The sequence below is a fragment of the Simochromis diagramma genome, unplaced genomic scaffold (genome assembly GCF_900408965.1).
Source record: "Simochromis diagramma unplaced genomic scaffold, fSimDia1.1 OVJJ01000387.1, whole genome shotgun sequence".
NCBI lineage: Eukaryota > Metazoa > Chordata > Actinopteri > Cichliformes > Cichlidae > Simochromis > Simochromis diagramma.
In genome coordinates, this window is record NW_024387152.1 from 6,217,105 (window position 1) to 6,238,044 (window position 20,940).

General features: G+C 40.7%; 2 protein-coding genes across 6 annotated transcripts in view; both read left to right on the plus strand.

Annotated features, from left to right (window-relative positions):
• The window catches only part of kazna (kazrin, periplakin interacting protein a), a 185,616-nt gene extending 178,459 nt beyond the window's left edge, over positions 1-7,157 (plus strand). For all 4 annotated transcript variants that reach the window (XM_040047992.1, XM_040047994.1, XM_040047995.1 and 1 more), the window contains 7 exons: positions 285-487; positions 603-721; positions 2,829-3,060; positions 3,395-3,496; positions 5,215-5,381; positions 5,477-5,618; positions 6,215-7,157. In XM_040047992.1, the coding sequence (XP_039903926.1) occupies positions 285-487; positions 603-721; positions 2,829-3,060; positions 3,395-3,496; positions 5,215-5,381; positions 5,477-5,618; positions 6,215-6,373 (1,124 nt within the window). In that variant the 3' untranslated portion in view covers positions 6,374-7,157. The remainder of the gene's footprint in view (positions 1-284; positions 488-602; positions 722-2,828; positions 3,061-3,394; positions 3,497-5,214; positions 5,382-5,476; positions 5,619-6,214) is intronic.
• Positions 7,158-10,362: 3,205 nt separating this feature from the next.
• tmem51a (transmembrane protein 51a) lies at positions 10,363-16,316 on the plus strand. 2 transcript variants are annotated; one of them, XM_040047999.1, is made up of 4 exons: positions 10,363-10,598; positions 12,123-12,165; positions 12,850-13,324; positions 13,795-16,316. In XM_040047999.1, the coding sequence occupies exons 3-4, from the start codon at positions 12,900-12,902 to the stop codon at positions 14,201-14,203; spliced, it is 834 nt and encodes a 277-aa protein (XP_039903933.1). In that variant the 5' UTR covers positions 10,363-10,598; positions 12,123-12,165; positions 12,850-12,899; the 3' UTR covers positions 14,204-16,316. The 2 variants fall into 2 exon arrangements, with proteins under 2 accessions (XP_039903933.1, XP_039903932.1); XM_040047998.1 differs by lacking the exon at positions 12,123-12,165 and having other exon boundaries at positions 10,365-10,598.
• The last annotated feature ends 4,624 nt before the right edge of the window (positions 16,317-20,940 follow it).

The window sequence follows — 20,940 nt, forward strand, 5'->3', positions numbered from 1 at the left end:
GAGGAGCTTGTTTATAAAAGCTGCAACTTTGTTTACAGCATTACTGGCAAACGCTTGGCTTGCTGTCATGCAGCCAAAAGCTTAGGATGTCGTTAAAAGCTTGTTTGTTCCCTCTTCTCCTTAAATGGGCTGATTTGATATGAAACTATATGTATATATTGTTGTTGTTACAGCACATTAACGTTGTTGTTGTTTTTATTTTATTTTTCATTGCTCACAATGCTCCCCTCTGCTTTCACGCACAACCACAACCGCATCACCCATTTGTCTACCCACCCACCCAGACTCGGATAGCCTCTCCAGCCCCACTCGCCTCAGCCTGTCAGACGGGTCAGAGGACCAGCTCGACCGTCTGCAGCAGGTGGAGCTGGCCAGGACAACGCCCATGTCTCTGTGGAGGGCAGGCACCGTGCAGGCCTGGCTGGAGGTTGTCATGGCGATGCCCATGTACATCCGCACCTGCTCAGAAAACGTCAAAAGCGGCAAGGTATGGCAACACCTGCAGGTTTCTACATGCTTCCATGTTGTTTACTTTATAGCACTCTCGGCCTGAATGGCTTAACCTCCTGTGAAGTGTTGTTTCTTTGCTTTTTTTTTTGCAGGTTTTACTGGGGTTAACGGATGAAGACCTGGAGCTGGGTCTAGGTGTCAGCAATTTGATGCATCGTCGGAAACTCCGCCTGGCCATTGAAGATTACAGAGATGTTGAGAACGGCAGAGGGTAAGGAAGGGCCATAGTGGTCCTTATTGTAAACTGCCTGTTACTTGATGGCGTATGGGGGCCACCTGTCGGTGATTTATTGTACATGCATTTACCTAATGCATGAAGGATCTCGTTTCTGGCTTTTTACCACACATGAAGTTTAAACAAATGCAAGAGTCCCAAGGCTGTTACAGCTCTTGAAAGCTTCCTAAGGGCATGAAAGGCATGCAGGTCAGCTAAACTGAAGACTGTCTAAATTGTTCCTGTATGAATCATAAACACATATGTGGCAAGTATAAGCTTATTTGTTTTAACCAATAGTTACACTGTATGGCAGTTTAGCCAAGTAGCAGGTTTAAGATCAAGGTGTCTGGGTTTTGAAATATTCAGTTCAGTAACCCTAAAGCACTGAAGAATTGCATTTGAAAAATTTAGCAGCAGCATGTCTTTCTCGAGTCAGTTTCCCCCCTCACTCTGGCCTTCAAGTGCAAAGTTTGAAGAATTCTCTGTGAAACTGCTTTATAGCAAAGAAATAATCCCTTCAAAAACTTTCTGCAGTGAGTTCCTTTACATATGTGATATTTAGGGCTGCATGTGGTTATCATTATCCAATAATCTAATCCAACTAGATTGATTGATTGATTGATTGATCAGTCAATTTTTGATGAAAGCCAAGGCAAGTTTATTTATGTGGCATTACACAATTGTTCAGCATGCTTTGTAAGATGAAAAGTACAATCAAAAGTAAAAGAGTAAAATAGAATAATAGAAAAAATAACAATAATAATGGCACAGCTACCTGATTTGTTAACAGCAGTTGTGAACAATTTCAGCTTCTTTTTTAAAATAATAGCTACAGTTTGAGTAGATGATTTTATTGTCATTGCACAGTTTTACTTTCTACAATAGTACAACAAAATTGGACTACTGTCCTGCATTGGTGCTAAATGAAAGGCAAGCAGCAATCACAATATATACATAGTAACATATATGCAGAATGAAATATACAGTGTGTGCACTGTGTATTGCACAAGGCCCGGTGTCAGGTATTTGCATTGCAGTGCCGCAAGATCTTGTGTGCCCTTTTGAGACAGCATGTGCTGCAGAGGTCCTTCAGGGAGGGAAGAGGGCGGCCAGTGATTTTTCTCGTGACGTTAATGACCCTTTGTAGTGCTTTCCCTGTGTGCCATGGTGCAGCTCGAGAACCACACAAAGATGCAATATGTCAGCGCACTCTCAGTGGAGTAGCGGTAGAAGACAGTTAGCAGCAGCTCCCTCTTTAGGGTAGTCCTCCTGAGGCTCCTCAGTAAGTGAGATGCTGCTGGGCCTTTTTCATAACCTCCAAGGTGTTAGAGCTTCACTGGAGGTCTGCATCCATGTGCACGCACAGGAACTTGAAGCTGAGCACCCTCTTCACACACTCCCTGCTGATGTAGATGGGCTCCAATGCATTATTAGTCATAGTTAATCTCTGGTGCTCTTCTACAGTGTGTTTTTTATCCTACCTCAGTCTGCTCTCTTCTTTTCTCCTCGCCCCCAACCGGTCATGGCAGACGGCTGCACCTTCCTGAGCCCACTTCTGCTGGAGATTTTTCCCTATTAAAAGGGAGTTTTTCCTTCCCAGTGTTGCAAAGTTCTGGCTCATAGGGGGTCATCTGATTGTTAAGGTTTTCTTTCTTTTATTGTAGGGTCTTTATCATACAGTATAAGGCGCCTTGAGGCAACTGCTGTTGTGATTTGGTGCTATATGAATTGAATAAAAATAACTGAGTTCAGCTCAGTAGTTCTTAAAGCTACATAGCTACATAATGTGTCCACATTAGCAAAAGTAACATGCTACTGTTTATCAGGTATGTGGTGAAGCATGTTCACAGTCTTATTTTAGTATGGTAGTTTTTAACCTGATGATGAAATCAGAAGAAAAATCAAGAGATGGCAAACTTATTATTATTATACCATACAATATGAATTTAGCAACAATCCATTCAGTGCTTGTTAGGAACTTCAGCCTAATGGGGGTATAAGCTGGTCAGTACAATTCAAACTCTTTGTGGCTAAATCCCACATGTGATGATAAAAATGTGATTTCATAGGTAAAGGAACTCTTCATGCTGTCTGTCTGTAGGCTGTCCAAGGCTGCGGATATGGACCACCACTGGGTGGCAAAAGCCTGGTTAAGCGATGTGGGTTTGCCTCAGTACTCCCAGGCATTTCACAATCACTTGATAGATGGGCGGGTCCTGAACTCTTTGACACGTCGGGACCTCGAACGTCACTTAAACATCACCAAGAAGTTCCATCAGGTCAGCTTGCTGCTAGGCATCGAACTGCTGCAGTTGCTTCATTTTGACAAGGAGGTAAATGAGAAACGGCAGTGAGTACACTGATGGGTGACAAATTAAAGGAAAACAAATAACAATGAGGGGTTATAGTAAGATGTTGGGGCTTGACATTGATTTTACTTTTGAGTTTACCTTTTATTGATTGGCAGTGATCCTTCCACCTAAAAGGATAAGTAAATGCAAACTGCGTGCCCCACCACAGCACGAGCCACTGTATCTCCTTACTGTAGGGGTGAAGGGTCTAGATTTTCAGTCTTTTAGTTTTGTCACTCCTTTGTACTTTGGGATGTTCACAGTAAAGGTGAAAATAGATCAGATCTGTAAAAGTTCTTGTTAAAATGGTTTTCAGGCATTACAGGCTCGCCGGATACAGTGCGAGCACCACAATGTGGATCCTCTGGTATGGACCATGCATCGGGTCATGAAATGGATCAGAGATATTGACCTCAAGGTGAGAGAAAGTTCATCTTAAAATTCTTGAACACATGTCAGCCAATAGGTTAACAGGTCAAACTTGTATGCGAACAAAAGTATAGTTTTAGCAAAGTTAAAGAGTTTACCGTTACACCATAACAAATCAGAGAGGTTCTGGGTCTGAATCTCAGAATGTCCTGGGTATGTGATAGTTAATTTCCAGATATTTGTGTTAAAAATACGCTGATAAAAGTTCATTAAGGTTTAAAAGTAGCTCTTTCGAGCACATATCTACCATCTATTTTTATGCAGAGGAAACACAACCTCATGTCATATTATGGAACGTACTTGTTAGATTACATCTGGTATGTTGAACATAAACAGAGAAAAAAAACATATGCTGCTGCCCACATTGTAGATTGGTGAGTTGGCCTGCACATCTAAAGAGGAAAATGAATATAGTCAGGGGTTAAAGTGGGATTTGGCAGGCAAAAGAACCCTAATATCAGCTGTTGTGGTAGTGTACGAGAAAATAACCACTATGAAATAAATTGTATAAATTGTCTACCAATTGGAAGGTGGGCTGACTGATCCTCCCCAGCTCAAAGCATCCTTGGGAAGATACTGAACCCCAAGTTACCACCCCACCCCACACACACCCGATCCATCCATCTGAATGTAAAATAAAAGTGCTTAGGTAACCTCTGAGTATAAAGCGATAAATGATGCATAGGTTCGTACCACTTGTCGTGTGTGATAAGCACCAGTGATGGATAGACCAATAAAATGGCCTTTTATGTGTTATTGTTTCCTCAATTTAGCCTCAAATTGGTTTAAATCTGGAAGATGCGCAGTGATGTGGAATAGTAACACCCTTCAAATGTCTTGAACCTATAAGGCTGTTACGAAAATGTACGATGCAGCAAGTAGAGGTATTTGTGTAAAAATGTAGTGAATGAAAGTAAAAAGTGGTGAGAAAAATAAAGATTCAAGTTATGTAATGACACCTGAAAATTCCACTTCAGTATCTTAACTGGGTATTTGTACTGCATTTCTTTTCTGGAATGAGGCAAAACAAGATTATATTAAAAACTTTAAAGAGATGGGTAAAGTGCTGTTTCTGTCAAGGACACAAAATACAAACAAGAGAAAAGCAAAGCCTTTGGTGGGCAAAGGAAAAGCGTTTAATCAATCAATAAATCAAAGACAACCCTGTGTACACAGGTGAACCACTGGTGCTTAGTTGTGGCTCCCCTCAGCTTTTATACTCTCAGTTATAATTGCTAAACTGAGTCAGCTGAGTGCATATCTAACCGGCCCCACAGCAGAAAGGGGGAGGCACCTGATTCAAGGAAGCAAGCAGCAGGACTCTCAGACAATAAAACGTAGCAGGCCTGCTGGGGCTGTAACAATACTGTTTTGTGTTGTATAAACGCACTACCACATGAAGACTGTTTGTTCTGTGCTCCATACCTCCACAAAGTGATAGCAGGTCTTTGCCATTTACTTTTGAACTGCTACCAGTTGATTACAACACCTGCCAGATTACAGCCTTTGTCCCATCACACTCTGGGTGTGTACAGATAAAAATGTCTGGATGACGTCCGGTTAAACTCCTCAGGGAGCTGGAACTTCTACTGATATAGACAAAAAAATCAATATCAATATCCTCTTTGACTCAACCAAGAATTTTAGATCTGATGTTATGAACAAATAAGATTACTATTCTGTACTCGCCTTTTTCTGCCTATGCAGGAGTTTGCTGAGAGTCTCCTAAACAGTGGCGTTCATGGGGCTGTCATGGTGCTAGACCCCACTTTCAACACTGACACGATGGCAACGGTGCTAGGAATCTCCAGCAGCAAACACATGGTTCGCCGACACCTTGTGGAAGAGATGAAAACACTAATTGGCCAAGCCAGGTGACAGGAAAATTCACAGGGATGTGTTTTCTACTGTCTTTAATTACTATTTTGGCTTCCCCCGTCACACTGATCTTTCCCCATGCTTTCTGCAGCGTGGATGCCAAACAGGAATACGAGCATTTAGGTCTGGGGACACCACCTGTCCTCCTTCGGCAGAACTCTTTGGGCAGACCTCCCACCTCTACTGCCCGGCACACCGATGAAGAAGGCTCATTGAGAAGGAGGGCTGTGAAGGTAGGGAAAAAATTCTTCCCTCAATTTTAGCCAAATTGTAGAGCAGAAGAGCTTAGTGTTGACAAATTACACAGTGACGATAATGAAGCTCTGCAGCATTACTTGGGTATTGAATATATTGCTAGAGCAGCCTGCAAGACATGTAAATAAGAAGATAGAGAGGTTTGATTGATTAACCAAATCAATTATTGATTATTAAATTAACTGTAAGTATAAGATATGTCATCAGGGGGACCACAACTAATGGGAAAGTATAGACTGTACATAAAAGGTGGATACCTGTACAAACCCTCCACCTGAGCATTTTGGTTGTTGCTGTCTTGGATTTGTTTTTAACCCTGACATCATGACATCATCAACAAGGTGTGGATCTGAATGAGAAACCCCAGACACTGCTTTGCCCCTATTGCAGCAAGGTGTCAGTCATGAAGTAGCTAAGCCCTAAATCGGTGACTCTAAATCGGGTAAAAATGTGCAAAACAGGCATCATGCTATATCAAGTTACACCCCAATTTCACTTTTCAGACCCAGAAGCTGCATTGATCTTTATACATTGTTTGTCATTCGTAGTAATGGATACATTGTTTCTGTTCTAGCCTCCAGCAGGATTTAGTCCCAAAGCTCGCAATGGGCGGGACTTGAGTTGCCATAGCAGCTACGGCTCCCTGCCTAGAGAGGTTCGAGATCACACTCCGCCCAGGGCAGAAGGAAGCCCCATCCGTGGTTACACCAGCATCGAGGTCACCAATGTGTGATGTTATCAGAGTTCTACCAATACCAGTCATTCACTTCATGACAATGTACAACATGGACATTTGTCATCCATGTGCACGCAAACATAGGATGGTGATTTTTTTTTTTTATCTTAAAATGAGCCTTTACAGGGCAGCTTGCACTTTGTAACAAGGAAAATGTTGTTTTTTTTGTTGTTGTTTTTTAACAAGTTTCCTGTTTTTTGGGGAAGTTTTAGCATCTTTGAGGACAGTAAGCGCCCCTCCCCCAACGCCAGAATTAAGATGACTATGAACGACTCGAGCTATATATTTTTCTATTCTTGTGTGTACACCAGGAGGTAACTAACTGAAATGTTTTTTTTTTCTTTTTTTTTGACTAGTGAGGGAAATGACTGTTTGTATTATACAGAGCACTTGATGACAAAATGTAAAAAAACAAAAAAGTTTCATATTTCGTAACCGTGTAAGTGGCTCTTGTCTCATTCAGTTCTGCCATTTGTGATGCCTTGTCAATGTGACTTAGCATTAAAAAAAAAAAACAAACTTAAAAAGACTTGAACTGAATTTAAAAAATTTTAGAATCTATGTTTGATAGTCATTTTTCATCTCGCACATTTACACTGTTCTGTCAAAGCATATGTAGCACCTCTTCTGATGTTTTATACTGTGCAGTAAATATAAAATATCTGAGCAATGCCAACAACAACAAAGAAAAAGATTGCTGAGCTGTGATGTGTGAGCGTGTATTTTTTTGTGAAAAGGAAAGTGCTCACTGAAATGAAATAAAGATGGTGTCTAAAATATATATGTGACTAGTTGCATCCATCAGAATATCAATGAACTCCAGAGTGCAATCTGGGGAGAAAAAAGACATGTTGATGATGGGAGAAGGAGGGTTGGTCTCCTAATAAATTGCAAAGCTCCACTGCTCAGCACAAAGAATAATATGGCTGCCTGCACTATAAAGGTGGGAATAAAAGGAAATGAAAGGATCCATAAAGATCAGAGAAAAGTATGCTAATAATATTGTAGTGAGTCTCCATTGTTACAGTAAAAGTGTCACTGAGAAAACCCCCCCTCCCTTTTCCATGAGGCAGCGTCCACTGTAACTCAAACAGTGCCCGCAATAAAATCTGCCATAACCTTGGCATTTTACTGATCTATTGATGGCATTTTGGGCAGCTATCATCCAGCTCTGCACTCCCTGTCAGACACGTTAACTCAAGTCTCAGCTGTGACAGTTCCTCATGATACTATTTCCTCCTCTTACTCATGATGACTCAGACCTTTGTGCCATAGTTGCATGACACAGCACAAATAAAGACGGCCCCCTTAGGCTAGATGCACTGCCTCACTTAAAGCCTTTACTGTAATCCACCAAGCGTTGGTTGGGTAAAGCCATTTTGTAATGTGAGACATTAAAAGATAATGATGAGGGAACTCAGTTACCTGCTTTGAAATATTTAGTGGACAAGGACCATTAAACTAAGATCAACAGTAGATTTGGATGGCTTTACTTGATGGGAAAAATTAAAATACTGGTATTTCTACTAGAGCTATGTCTAATTTACAGCCAGTGTGGTTCATTTGCTACACTCAAGCCTACGTAGCCGTATAAATTAGTACAGTTTACAGTGATATTTCTCTGCCATCATATTTGATTACACACTGGCAGTGATAAGGGATTAATTCAGACCACCAGGTTAAGTCCCAATTTGTTCACATATATTTCTGTCCTTGCATTGTGTGAGTGTGTATTTGATGAAGCAGAGGAACCAGACAAAAGCTTAGGAGGAAGAACGTTTCCCAGGAGCCCAGAATGACAAAGGAACAATGCAGTGACTGACCAAGGTCACAAATGCTTCAGTCCTCATTCTAGTAAGCTGAGACAGGGGGACCACTGAAACAATGAAGCAGAGCAACGTGAAACCCTTTGTTTTTTTCATCTTTTATCTTTGAACATATCAGTGACATATTGCACATACACAATTATACAGACGAATGACTAAATAAATAGTCAAAGACCATCTACGTCACCAGTGTGGGCAGGATAAATCTTCAGGGTTGCATTTCCCAGTCCAAAGGGCTAAAAAGGCGTGACTGCCAGTAAGTGGTAAATTTACAAAGAAGTAAAAGTCATTGATTATCAGGACTTGAAACAGGGCTTTGTCTCTGACGTTTAATAATCTCACTGGTTGTAAAACAACAAATCATTTGCATTTTTATAGATAATTTTTAATCTGTTTGAGATTGGAATGACTCATACAAATTACTGTGTATGCTGAAGATAAAAAAGGGCAAGTTACACAGGTAACAGTTACACAGGTAGGCCTTGTCTTTGAAAATGACTTTGAGCTTTGATTATTATTAATAGTACACACACACATACACATGCTGGTAGTTTGAGACTCCAGACCGAGATCCTGAAATCTGCTGAAGCCACTCTTCTGATTTGGGGGTTACAGCTCTTACACTGTGACACTGGGACCACTTTGGACTTAACCTTCCACGTCTGCTCCACTCGTTCCTTCAGCCCCTGATACTTCTCTGTTTTCTCGTGCCCCCTGTTCTTGATGTTGCTGTCCCTTGGGATTGCAGGCCCTATCACAACTGTTGTCTTTTGCTCCTTGTCAACCACTACTATGTCTGGTTGCTGGCTAGTTGTTGTCTGTCCACAGGACCTTAACCCTGTTGTTCTCTACTATCTTTAATGGTGTTTCATATTGGAAATTGGGGACGTCTACTCCATATACAGCACAGATGTTTCTGTACACTATCCCAGCTACTTGGCTGTGCCTATCAGTGTGTGTGGTTCTGGGGCACCTTTGCACAGTCTGCAAATTGGGTCCCGTTGGCTTCTGTGTGTATGGATCTGGGGCACGGGGCCTGTTCTTGTTCTGACATGATCAGACTTCTGTGTTGTCCTTTAAGCTGTCCTTTTCCAGGCATTTTTGATTTCAACCATTTCCTCTGTCTGTTGATGGTACATCCCATTCAGGTCCTCTGTTATAGTTCCCCTTCCTGTTCCTAATCACCATCTGTCTTCAGCTGCCCGAAGCATTCTTGGAACAGCTCATCTCAGGGGGAAATATTCCTGATGTATTTGTGAATTCTCCGTGCTTCATCTGGGATTATGGCTCACACTCACTAATCCACGCCCTCTCTCTTTCCATTGCTCATATAACCTCAGGGCATTTGAATTAGGGTGGAGCACTCTGTGCATTGTGAGAAGGTTTAGTGTCTTGACATTAGTGACATCTATCTCCTCCTGTTTTTATCCCAGCTGACCACAGGAGGAGATAAATGATCTAATGACTGATATTGATGGCTAGATCTATCTATCTATCTATCTATCTATCTATCTATCTATCTATCTATCTATCTATCTATCTATCTATCTACCTACCTACCTACCTACCTACCTACCTACCTACCTACTGAAACTGCAAAATGCAATTTCATTTAAATGCTTCAACTCCAGGGACATTATGCGCATGAACGCTTATTATCACACTGCCATGCCTAACTGGGCAAGTCTGTTAAGAAAAAAATCAACCTAAACCTTGTACTGGACCCTGAAACTGTAAATGTCGTCATTAATTTTATTATCCATTAATTTTATTACTCTGGGCTGGGTTGAAAGCTTAGTTTTCTACCTTATGTACGTATGTTTTTATCCATTTAGCTCTGATTGTGTGTTAGTAAATTACAACAAGGTGGTCTGTTGTTGTTGGCTTAACGCCTATCTGTTAAACTGAAATCAAATTGACTTCAGTATTAAATAGGTCTTTTGTCTTTTAAGTCATTAAGGACTTGTGCGAAGGCCAGATGTTTCCGGTTTATATTTTTGTGCATTTGCAAACAAATGTTTCCCATCGGCTTTATGTCGCAAGCAATAATAGATCATTAACTGTCAAAGTGTATTTCCCGGCTTTTTGTACAGCAGATAAGATAAGTGGAGGGGACAGCGTGTGTGACAGTGAAGAACCACCCTGACTCCGTCTATTAACGCGCCGAGAGCGAAAGAGTTAATGAAACTGGAAGTGTAAGTGGCTGGAGCCCCCTCCTTCCGGCTTTCTCTGTGACCGGGCCCATCCTTCTCAGAGAAAACTTCCTGGTCGTTAACCGTTATTTGGCACCAAATTATGCCTCATAAAGTCTTGCCAGTGTCGACAGTGTGCGATAATAAACAGCGCAGCTCCCAAGTTCAGGCAGAACACGAAGAGGAGTCACTCAGGATGCAGAGGTGAGTGGAACGTCGTTAAAGTTGTTCGCTGAAGTGTTAGTATGTATCGCTGAATGTTACTAAAAGTTACACTGACGACTCATTATTTAATCATTTATTCTCAAAGGGTGTTTGTCCGAGGGTTTGAGTTTTCCTCATTACTTATCTCCCGGGTTCAAAGTAAGAAAGAGTCCCATTGTTGGCACGAACGCGGGCATTTTTTTTTTCAGCTGTGAGTCATATTTAGTAAAACTCACCCGAGTGCTGAAGTTATACTAGTAGCTTGAGTTGGTTTAGTTTAGAGTCGAGTTGACTTTTTTTTTTTTTTTTTTAAGATTGGGTGACAATGACGACAACATCACTAGAAATATGTTGTGCCCGGGCCTGTGGAGGGATTGCTTTTCAAGTGGGCAGGCCTGTTAATGTGTTACTGCGTTGTTTGGTGAAATAAACCTGTTAGATTGGACTGTAACTACCCCTGAGCAAGTCAATAATATGTGACCTCACTTTGCACGTCTCAACTGCACAACTTTTTGAAAAGTAGGACGTGGTATCTGCGTTTGCAGCTGTCATGATGAGCTGGATTCACTCCATGCATTCCTTAGAACGGGAATGGGGAGGAGGGGGGGCTCACTTAATTGGCTACTTTAGAGTGCAGCAGGTCTGGGCACGTTTACCAACCAGACAGACTGTTATTATTGTATCCATGGATGGATCCATAGTATGGGTATTTCGCGATGACATTTCTGAGTGGTTCGAGGTCATTTCTTTTGCGCTTTTGTCCTAATTTATTTACAGTCCCTAGTAGTCGTCTTGCACTTTCTAAAGCATGCAAAATAAAATCATGCAGCACATGTGCAAGTGTGCTTATTGGGCATGCTCACTGCGCTTCAGAGAATTATTTTAATTTGTAGGGCAGTGTTTGATTTAATGTTTGGTTATGGTTTTAAATATGAACACAAAACTGCTTATTTATTATAATTGAATTATTAAAAAGTAGGTTGACACAGAAACCCTGTATATTTCTATGTAAATTACAGGATGATAATGTTGTACAGATTTATTTATTTATTTATTTATTTTTACAGGGGCTGTAATAATCTTTATCTGCCCATTTAAAGTGCTGAGTGTAGCTCCTTATGATGTGACATGTGACTTTGTGAGTCTGCTGTAAATTTTTTTTTTTTTTTTTTTTTTTTTTCCCATTCAGCACACCTACTGGAAGTGGCCTTGATGGAATCTTGCTTCAGTGAATTTTATGTTCTGTGGGTTTCTTTGAAAAATGGATGCATATAAAGAACAAATCTCTGGGCAGAAGTAACATGTTCGGTAATACCTTACGAAATGACGCTTATTTATTAAGGAGAGCTCTAACTATTGAGAGTTGAGTTAGGCTTCCTGCTACTAGAACTAGGGGAGTTTTGGAGGCTCGTAATTCATTCTCAGGAACACATTAACAGCGTGTTCAGAGCTGGTGAGGAACTTAATATGTCCAGAAATTATGATGATCAGCTCCTTTACATGTCAGATTTTTTTCTTTTTTAGGTCACTGCCAAATTTCCATTATATTCAACTATTTTGGCGTAAGGTGAGGCTATGAATTAAACCCTCACGATGCTGATCTCCTTACTATAAATGCGCATATATATATATATATATATATATATTGTCATATAAAATTAATTAATAATTTCGGTTCAGGAGTGCAATCTATAACCTTATTACTTACTTGTGGGTCATCTGAATACTGTGTGCCACTATTGATTAGGAAAATGACCTCTTTGTAGCTGTGCAAAGGCCAAAGCAATCAGGACAAATAGCCCTGCCTAACTTTGCGTATCTCTGTCAGGCAGCTAATATGTGCAGCGCGCTGAATGCTGACGTGCCTCACATTTTATACCTCTCCAAGTATAAAATCCCTTTGAGTCTGGATACAATTTTAGGAAAGAAATTCTGTTTGTATTAGTTGCCTTTTCAGCACGACGGATCAAAAAGTGTGTGCAGGTTTTTTTTTTTTTTTTTTTTTTTTCTTCACACTTTACCTCTGCAAGACTCTGCTTTTAACTTTTGGAAAACATAGTCAATATCCTTTAGAGACTTCAATCTACTGATGTTACTGAAACGCAACCTCACAGACAGCCACTTTTTAAAGACACCATTTCCACATTAGAAACTTTAAATGTGTTTTTGTTTCTCTTCTGTTCTCTGACATATTCTATATCTCTCGGGATTTTCATTCTGTGTCCACCCCCTTGTATCTTTCTCTCTACAGTTTCTGACTTCGTCTGCAGCTGCTCTGACTGAAATCTAGGGACTGCCAAGATGCGTTCCACTGTGGGTGGACCACCAGACACTCTTGGCCACGAACAGGCTCGTAGCAGTAACAATAACAACAGCAACAATAACAACAGCAACAACAACACCAGCAGCGAAATCAATGGAAACTCCGGTTCCCAGTATGCCCTGTGTGCTTTGGGGGCTGGGCTTATCGCCCTTGGTGTTGTGATGATTGCGTGGAGTGTGGTACCTGCAACACCACTTGGCAATAGCAGCAGCAGCGGCAACCCGGCAGGTGAAGGCAGGAAAAATAAGGCGTCTTCTGTGGCCTTCGTCTTGACGGGCTGCGGAGTGGCTATGCTCCTGCTGTCATTATGTCTGGGAATGAGAAACAAACGGAGGGAGCAACAATTCCGGGAGGCCCAGAACCACAGCGGAGCACGAGGAAGGGACCAGGAGCAAAGGGAAACGTGAGTTTCATGACTGACTAAATCACTTTTTGACTTCTTTTAAAAATTAGGGCTTTTTTTCCAAGATGACTTCTTCATTTTTTTGTGTCTATTAAGAGAATCTCAAATTCAGTTAATTGTATTCAGCACGCTCCCAGAGAGTTTTTTTTTTTTTTTTTTTTTTTCTTTTAACCTGAAAACATGTGAGAGAGATCTGCTTGTGGTTTTTATTGCCTGCTCAAGAATTTCTTTAAAGGCAGCAACATTTACTCTCACAGTAGCTGAAATTCTTTTTCAGCAGTGTAAATCTCAGGGTTAGACATCAGGGCAATCACTTTGTCAGCCCTGATATAAGCTGTATCATCTTCACTCATGTGAGTCAACGCTAGTGCAGGACCGGTCATTGTGTGACTATAATGTGTATGCATTTAAATAGTATGTGTAATTAAAGTGTACCATTTCTATTCTTGCATTTCCATAAATGTTTACAGTGCTGAGCAGCAAGCCCAGCGTTACGCGGTGCCCACCTACGAGGAGGCGGTATGCAGTGGCCAGTACCCGGTCACTCAGAGCAACCTTCGCCCGAGCGTCTCCCAGCTGCCTTCCTATGACGACCTGGTGCAAGTGGATGGTGTGCAGTACGAGAACGAGGGGTCAGAGGGCACAGTTAGCAGATCTCAGCCTGCCGTGGATTCGAGTGGTCCTCCTGCTGCTGCTGTTTCTGCATCAAACCATAGACCTGGGAAAAATAACCGTAAGCTTCTCCCTATCAGTATCCGCAGGATTAAATCGGAGAAGCTGCACATGAAAAACATTGATAACTCTCAGCCCACAGCTGGATTCAGTATTGAACCACTCACCCCCCCACCGCAGTATGAGGATAAAGTGCCGCCGATGTAAGATGGAGCTGATAATGTTTGGAACGATTCGGTGGAATTTCGATCATCTTCTGTTGATTTTGATCAGCCTTTGCAAGCCAAGACCTGGAATATGACTTGTTGAAGAATGCGGCCAGTGGCATTAAAATACATTCTCTGTTCAACAGTAATCATCATGCCAAAGAAATCCAAAGCACTGAACGGGAGAAAACTTTGGATCTCTGAAGTGGATACAGGCAGTAAAGGACGTACTTGTTGCATCCTTGCTTACTGTGACACATTTTTATCAGACTGTGCCACATTGGATTGAGGAAACTGTACATGCAGGTTGTTGTTTTTTTTTTTTTTTTTTTTTTTTTTTTTTTAATATTATTGTAGGTTTCTGTTAATTACCTTTTATGTTACTGGCCTCCACTGTACACTGACTGTACGGGTGAATTGATGGTGAAAGAGAGCCTAAGACGCGCCTGAGAGGGGGGTGGGGTGAAGTTTTGAGAATTTAAATAGATATAGCTACCATTTAGGACTTGGAATCCTTAGGATTAGCACCGCCTGTAGTTTACCAATTGTAAGGTCCACAGCGCCTGAGTATTGTATGCACTTTGGTGGCTTGACCTGAATCAGGCTGCACGGAAACTCTCCCTCATTATCAATAGTATTGCTCCCACCCCCGGCCCTCTCGAGGTTAGGATCAAATGAATTTCAATGCGTCTTAATTGGCGTGTGTGAGGGTCTGCAGAGCTTTGTAGATCCAGTCTCTCTACATTTGTAATGATGGCTTCTGTTTTACTGGACTTTGATTTGGAGGGTTTCTTTTATGTCTCTGCCTCAAAAAGCTGAAACCTGGTACTGGGGGTTTCTTTACACATTTTAAAGTGAGGCATCTACTCAACGATACTCATTCGGAAGCTTTGCTACTGAACCAACATGAAACAAAGCTTTATTAGCGTCTGTCTGCTGCATTTCAAGCATCCCTTGTTGAATCTTTGGTTATGGTTCCACGGTAGTATGTTTATTTCTCACAAAATAGAAATCCTAGTTTTCTCTTTTGAAAGGCTCCTTTGAAAGAAACTCTCTGCAGGTTTGCTCCACCCAAGGCAGGTGAAACAGGCTTGCTGAAGGATACTGTTTGACTTTTTAAGTTGTCCAGGTTGTTTGTTCTTTGCTTTTTCTTTTACCAACTGTGAAATGGTCCAAAATCAGTGCATTGCTGGATTTTAGTATCATTTACTGAGTTATTGAACTGTATTAATTAGAATTTTGATTAGAAGAGGAACCATTTAAAATAAATAAATAAATAAAAAAAATGTGCTTGTCTAACAACTTCTCAAACATAACCAGTCATGTACAGTGCAGCTGGCATACAGGTTGGACTAAACTGTTTGCTAAGGTACAGCCATGGGTGTTTCAGGCGTAAACTGGCTAAATGTGTTTTAGGGAGAGGATGAGGATGTCCGGTGACGGGGAAGAGCACAAGGCCCTGGTCCAATTTAACCCTTGGGAGGTCGTAATCGTTAAAACTCATGTTTACACTAAAGCAGCAGGATTTGCCGGCATTAAAGTCATGATTTGTTCAAGAGAAGAGACTTTCTAGGAAGAAGAAATTTTCCGGGAAACTCAAAGTTTCTCGTTTTATGGAGTCTTTTGGCAGTGGCAGCTAATTGCAAGTTTGCCCTTCAGCTGTATGCAGTAAAGTGCAGTTTAAACACCTTTCTACTCAGAACAGCACTTCCTGAAACATCTCATTCACATTGGTTGAACTTGATTCAGCTCTAGTGTTGCTCTGTTAACAGTAGCATTGCAATGCTCTAACAGCACACACAGTAGGGAGTGTTTGAGGCAAACTGATGGAACATGTGAATAGTTGAGAGCTTTTGCCTGTAGCCATGGTGAACGGCGAGTTGTGAAGGCAGCTGTGTAGTCTGCTTCTCTGGGCTTGTTTTTGTTCGCTTTCTACACGGAAACAGAAAGACTCTGTGACTGTGTGCAGCTGTGCCAACATAACACCAGCTATTCTCACTTGTTTGCTGATCGCAGCTCGACTCGTATACTTGCCTTCCCTTAAAAGTGTGCAGCAAAGGTGCCGAAATAGAAGACACGCCGATGCGTTGGGAATGGTTTGGTCAGCAGCTGTATAAACACTTTGATTTCTTCTTCGGGACAGACAGCTGAAGCTTAATTGTATGACTTATTAATTGCATTAAGTGTTACTAATATTGTGAAGTTGCACAGCTCACTTTTTTTTTTGTAAGGAAAGTGACATTTTCAATTAGACTCTTCATTATCCAGTTTTATATTGTTTCTGATAAATGCATAAGGATACCAACTGACTATACAGTATACTGCACAGCACAATTATCATGTCACTAGAGATCAGTTATTGCAATTCATCTACAGTTTTTAAAAAAAAAACAAAACAAAACAAAAAACACCTTCTGTGCTGCAGACATGAACACTGTACCTCATTTGCTAATGACCAATTAACTACATAACTGATTTTTATACTTGTATATAGATGAGTTCCTGGAAAAAAAATGTTGTCAGTTTCATTTATTGCATTTTCTCTCTTTTTTTCTTTTTTTTTTTTTTTGTTTTTTATTGTAGATACACTGTGAAACCATGCATTTCTGATAATTTGTATTTTTTTGTTTTTGCTTTTTAGTTTTTTGATAATGAGTTTTTTCTGAAGACTGAACAAATTTATCACATTAATATTTTATAAAAAAAAATAAAATAATTGTTTGTTAATTGGTGTTCTGTAACTATGTCTTTGTGTATTTATGCTGACCGACATAATCTGTTGAATACATAAAATTCCTATTTTCTCCCTTATACTTAACTTATACACTCACGGCACTGCATACACATCAGTTGCTTGTTCATACATATATTTAATCAGCCAGTGGCATGGTAGCAGTTGTGCATAGTCAAGACAACCTGCTGGAGTTCAAACTGAACATCAGAATGGGGAAAGAAACTTGATTTAAGTGACTTGAACGTGGCATGGCTGCTGGTGCCAGATGGGCTGGTCCGAGTATTTCAGAAACTGCTGATCTACTGGAATTTTCCCACAGAGTCATCTCTGAGGTTTACTGAGAATTGTCTGAAAGAGAGAAAATATCCAGTGAGCGGCATCGAGTTCAGAGGAGAATGGCCAGACTGCTTCAAGCTTATAGAAAGGGAACAGAGTATTCAGAGAGAATCTCTGCACATTGAACCTTAAAGAACATAGGACCACACAGAGAGACACTCCTACCAGCTAAGAACAGGAATCTGAGGCTTCAAATTGCAAAGATTCACCAAAATTGGAGAATAGAAGATTGGAAGACAGTGTTTGACCTGACATTTAGATGATGGTGTCAGAATCTGCTGTGCACAAAATGAAATCGAGGATCGATTGTGTTTCATATATAGGTTCAGGCTGCTGGTGGTGTAATGGTGTGGCGGATATTATGGTGGGAAACTGACGTTCTTAGTACCAACTAAGCATCATTAAATGCCAAAGATTACCCGACCACGTCCATCCCTTTATGAACACAGTGTATCCATCTTCTGATGGGTGCTTACTGGAGGATAACACATCATGTCACAAAGCTCAGATCATCTCGAACATGACATGAATTCATTGTACTCATATAGCCTCCACAGACACCAGATAAAGTACCTTTGACATGCGGTGGAATGACAGATGTGCAGCCAACAAATCTGCAGCACTGTGACACTAACATGCTAAATATGGACCAAAGTCTCTGAGGAATGTTTCCAGCACCTTGTTGAATCTATGCCATGAAGAATAATGGAAGTTCTGAAGGCGAAAGGAGGTCCAAACTGGCACTAGCAAGATGTAATTATGTTGCCAAATTTCAAGGACACGATTATATATTTGACAATTATTCTGACACACAATGGTTTAATTTTACTGACAAAAACCACACTAAGTCATTCTTAATACTGACAAACATAATCAAGAGTACTCGTGAGTTTAGTTTAGAATGAAACACCCTTCCTGGATTTGTGAGGCAGTGCTTTTGTCAGCTCAGTGTCGCATTGTTAATGTGTGTAAAGTAATCACAATAGGAAGCTGTTCATCATGTTGTTGATGTAGTTGTCGTATGGTTGGAGCTCACTTGGCTAAAGGGAGCTGGCTTCTAAAAGACACCGTAGCCCTCGCCAGAGCCAAAGTTCACCACAGCATGGAGAGCCTGCAGCTGCAGGGAGAACAAGAATCAAGAATCAAGAATCAAGGCTTTGTCTGAGGGGGCTTCTATGTTTTTGACTGATAAGAGCAATGCAAGCAACCCTTTCATTCAAATATCACAATTTGTGCTAGAGGCATCAAACTGAGCAAGAGTAGGTACAATCACAATGATATACAAAAACCTTTACTTATAACAAATCAAGCATGCCCGTCTTTCATAAACAACACCCCACAAAGCACGTGCTGGATTTCTAAGTCATAAATAGTCTTCTTTTAAAGGTGCTTTTTGTGATCACACTTTGCAAAATGTAACTAAAATGTTCACTATCAGGTGGCAGTGATTAACCAGAAGATTTTAGTGTATTATTATTAATATTTTTATTATTCTTATTATTTTGGATGTGCAGTCTAGTTGTAAAAAACATGAAAATGCTTTATTTGAGCTGAGATCCAGGTTGTTGAAATTGCTAGCATTATCACTTTAGTGCAAAATGGTCCTGGGTTCAAATTTTCTTTTTCGGCTGGAGCTTGTTTCTTTTGTTAGGTTAAATGGTACTTCTAAATAAATTGTAGCTGTGCCACATAATGAGCTTCGTGGCAAGTGGATAGTCCTAGAGTCATTGAATCAACAATTAGACAATTAGGCTGTGTTTGCTGCTGTTTTACTTCTGTCTTATCGTTTCTTTTCTTTACAGCAGAGTGCAGTTTCTTTCTGGGGGTTTGTGTTGGTGGTGATGATGGCTGCTTTCCAGATGCACTGGCATGTCTTCCAGTTTGGACTCAGGGCAGGCTGCTTGCCACACTGGCTTGCTACCCCACCTTGTGGCACAAGGCTGAACTGCTCAGCCTTCTAACTTCATATCTTTTTAGCACAGCACATAGACATATGGGGACATAAGTCACTGCACTTCTTCCTTTGCCTTTGTGCTGATAGTTTTAATTGAGTATGAAATATTTGGGGCTTAATATGTTTTTAAGAAAAGAGAAAACTGCAATTAAACTGATGGTGACTGCACTTGCGTGGGGTTAATGCATGGTTGTTTGGGTGGCTAAACAATTTTAATTGGCTATCAAGCTTATATCTTTGAGATCTCGTCCTTTTAGTAAGCTATTTTCTGACTGCATATTCTCTTTTTTGTGAAGTTCAGACTTTACTGCATGCTGCTGGTGACAGATATCCTTGCCGATGCTAGAGAAGCTATCCTGTTAATGTGCTCAGCAGCCCTGACAACTAACAGAAAAATCTAAACTTGTCGTATTTTGTTCATGGTGGAGTACTGGCACTGGCACAGTACTTTAATTTGGCTCATAAATCAGTGCTAAAAGCCCATGGTGAACAGTTAAAGCTGCCACAGATAGATAATTTAACGATTTGTTTATTGAAACACCTAATATACATATTTTCCATAATAAATACACCCACATTTTCCACTTTATGCTTGAGAGCTTTTAAAAAAAACGTGTTTTATTGTAGTTTTAGTTACACAGCCAGCGTTCATCTGATTTTGATTTGAACTTGCAGTGTGCTGTCCAAAGGAACAAGAGAGGGGACATGAGAGTCCCCTCCATGGATTTGGCTAAAGTGTCCACTACTGTCTGGCTGGAGTGAGAGCTTAGGTAAGGCATCATATTTTATACCTGTAGTAATAAATGAATAACATGTATAAGTCATGCTGTTCTCTGTGAGGCCACCTCAAGCAGAGGTCGGAAACCACAGCACTCAACTGAGACAGGGTTAGCGATAGGGTTAGCTGTGTTTCCTGGTACTGTCTGATTATTTTCAGTAAATACACTCATAGAAAGGGTGTTTGAATATGAGGGCAGTTTAAGACATGACTCATGTTCTGACTTTTTATAGTTCTGGGTCTTGATTAATTATTAAACATCTTAGTCCAGCCTGTGCCATGACACAATGTTTATTTCGTTTATGTGTGATCATGAATGACCCGGGAGATTAATAATTAGCTGCCTGCTTCACGTTACAGAGATCTGTAGGGTCCATCCAAGTGATGACGAAACTTCTTCAGTCTCAGCTGACCGCAGGTTTATCCAATCTTATAAACAGCATATTTGCATAATGACAGAAACTAGCAGCACTGAAGGAACTGGGCTGGGAGGTCAGTTCCTTGATCATTAATATCAAAACCTGCAGTCAGCTGAGACTGAAGAAGTCATTTGGATGAGTGACGAAACGTTTCTCCCACTGAAAACACTACATCCAGATGAACAGAATCAACTGTTGTGTATACTTTGTCTTGTGCTTAAAACGGTCTTGCTCTCAGACTGTATGCATGCAACTTCCCTCTTGTTTCCTAGGAAACTGGGTCAGCAATGCAGAAAGTCAAACAAATACTGGAAACTTGAGTACAGGACAAGTGGTTGTTGATAAGAAGTTCCCATCAGTGTTCTAGGGCACTGAAAAGTGGAAACTATTTTACTACCCAAGTATCACTGATCAAACATAATAGCTGAAGTATTTTTCAGAATAAAACAAATATGAATATGCAGACTCCTTCAGCAAGGTTCTGTTATACTTTACTGCTATTTCTATTTTTAGAAAA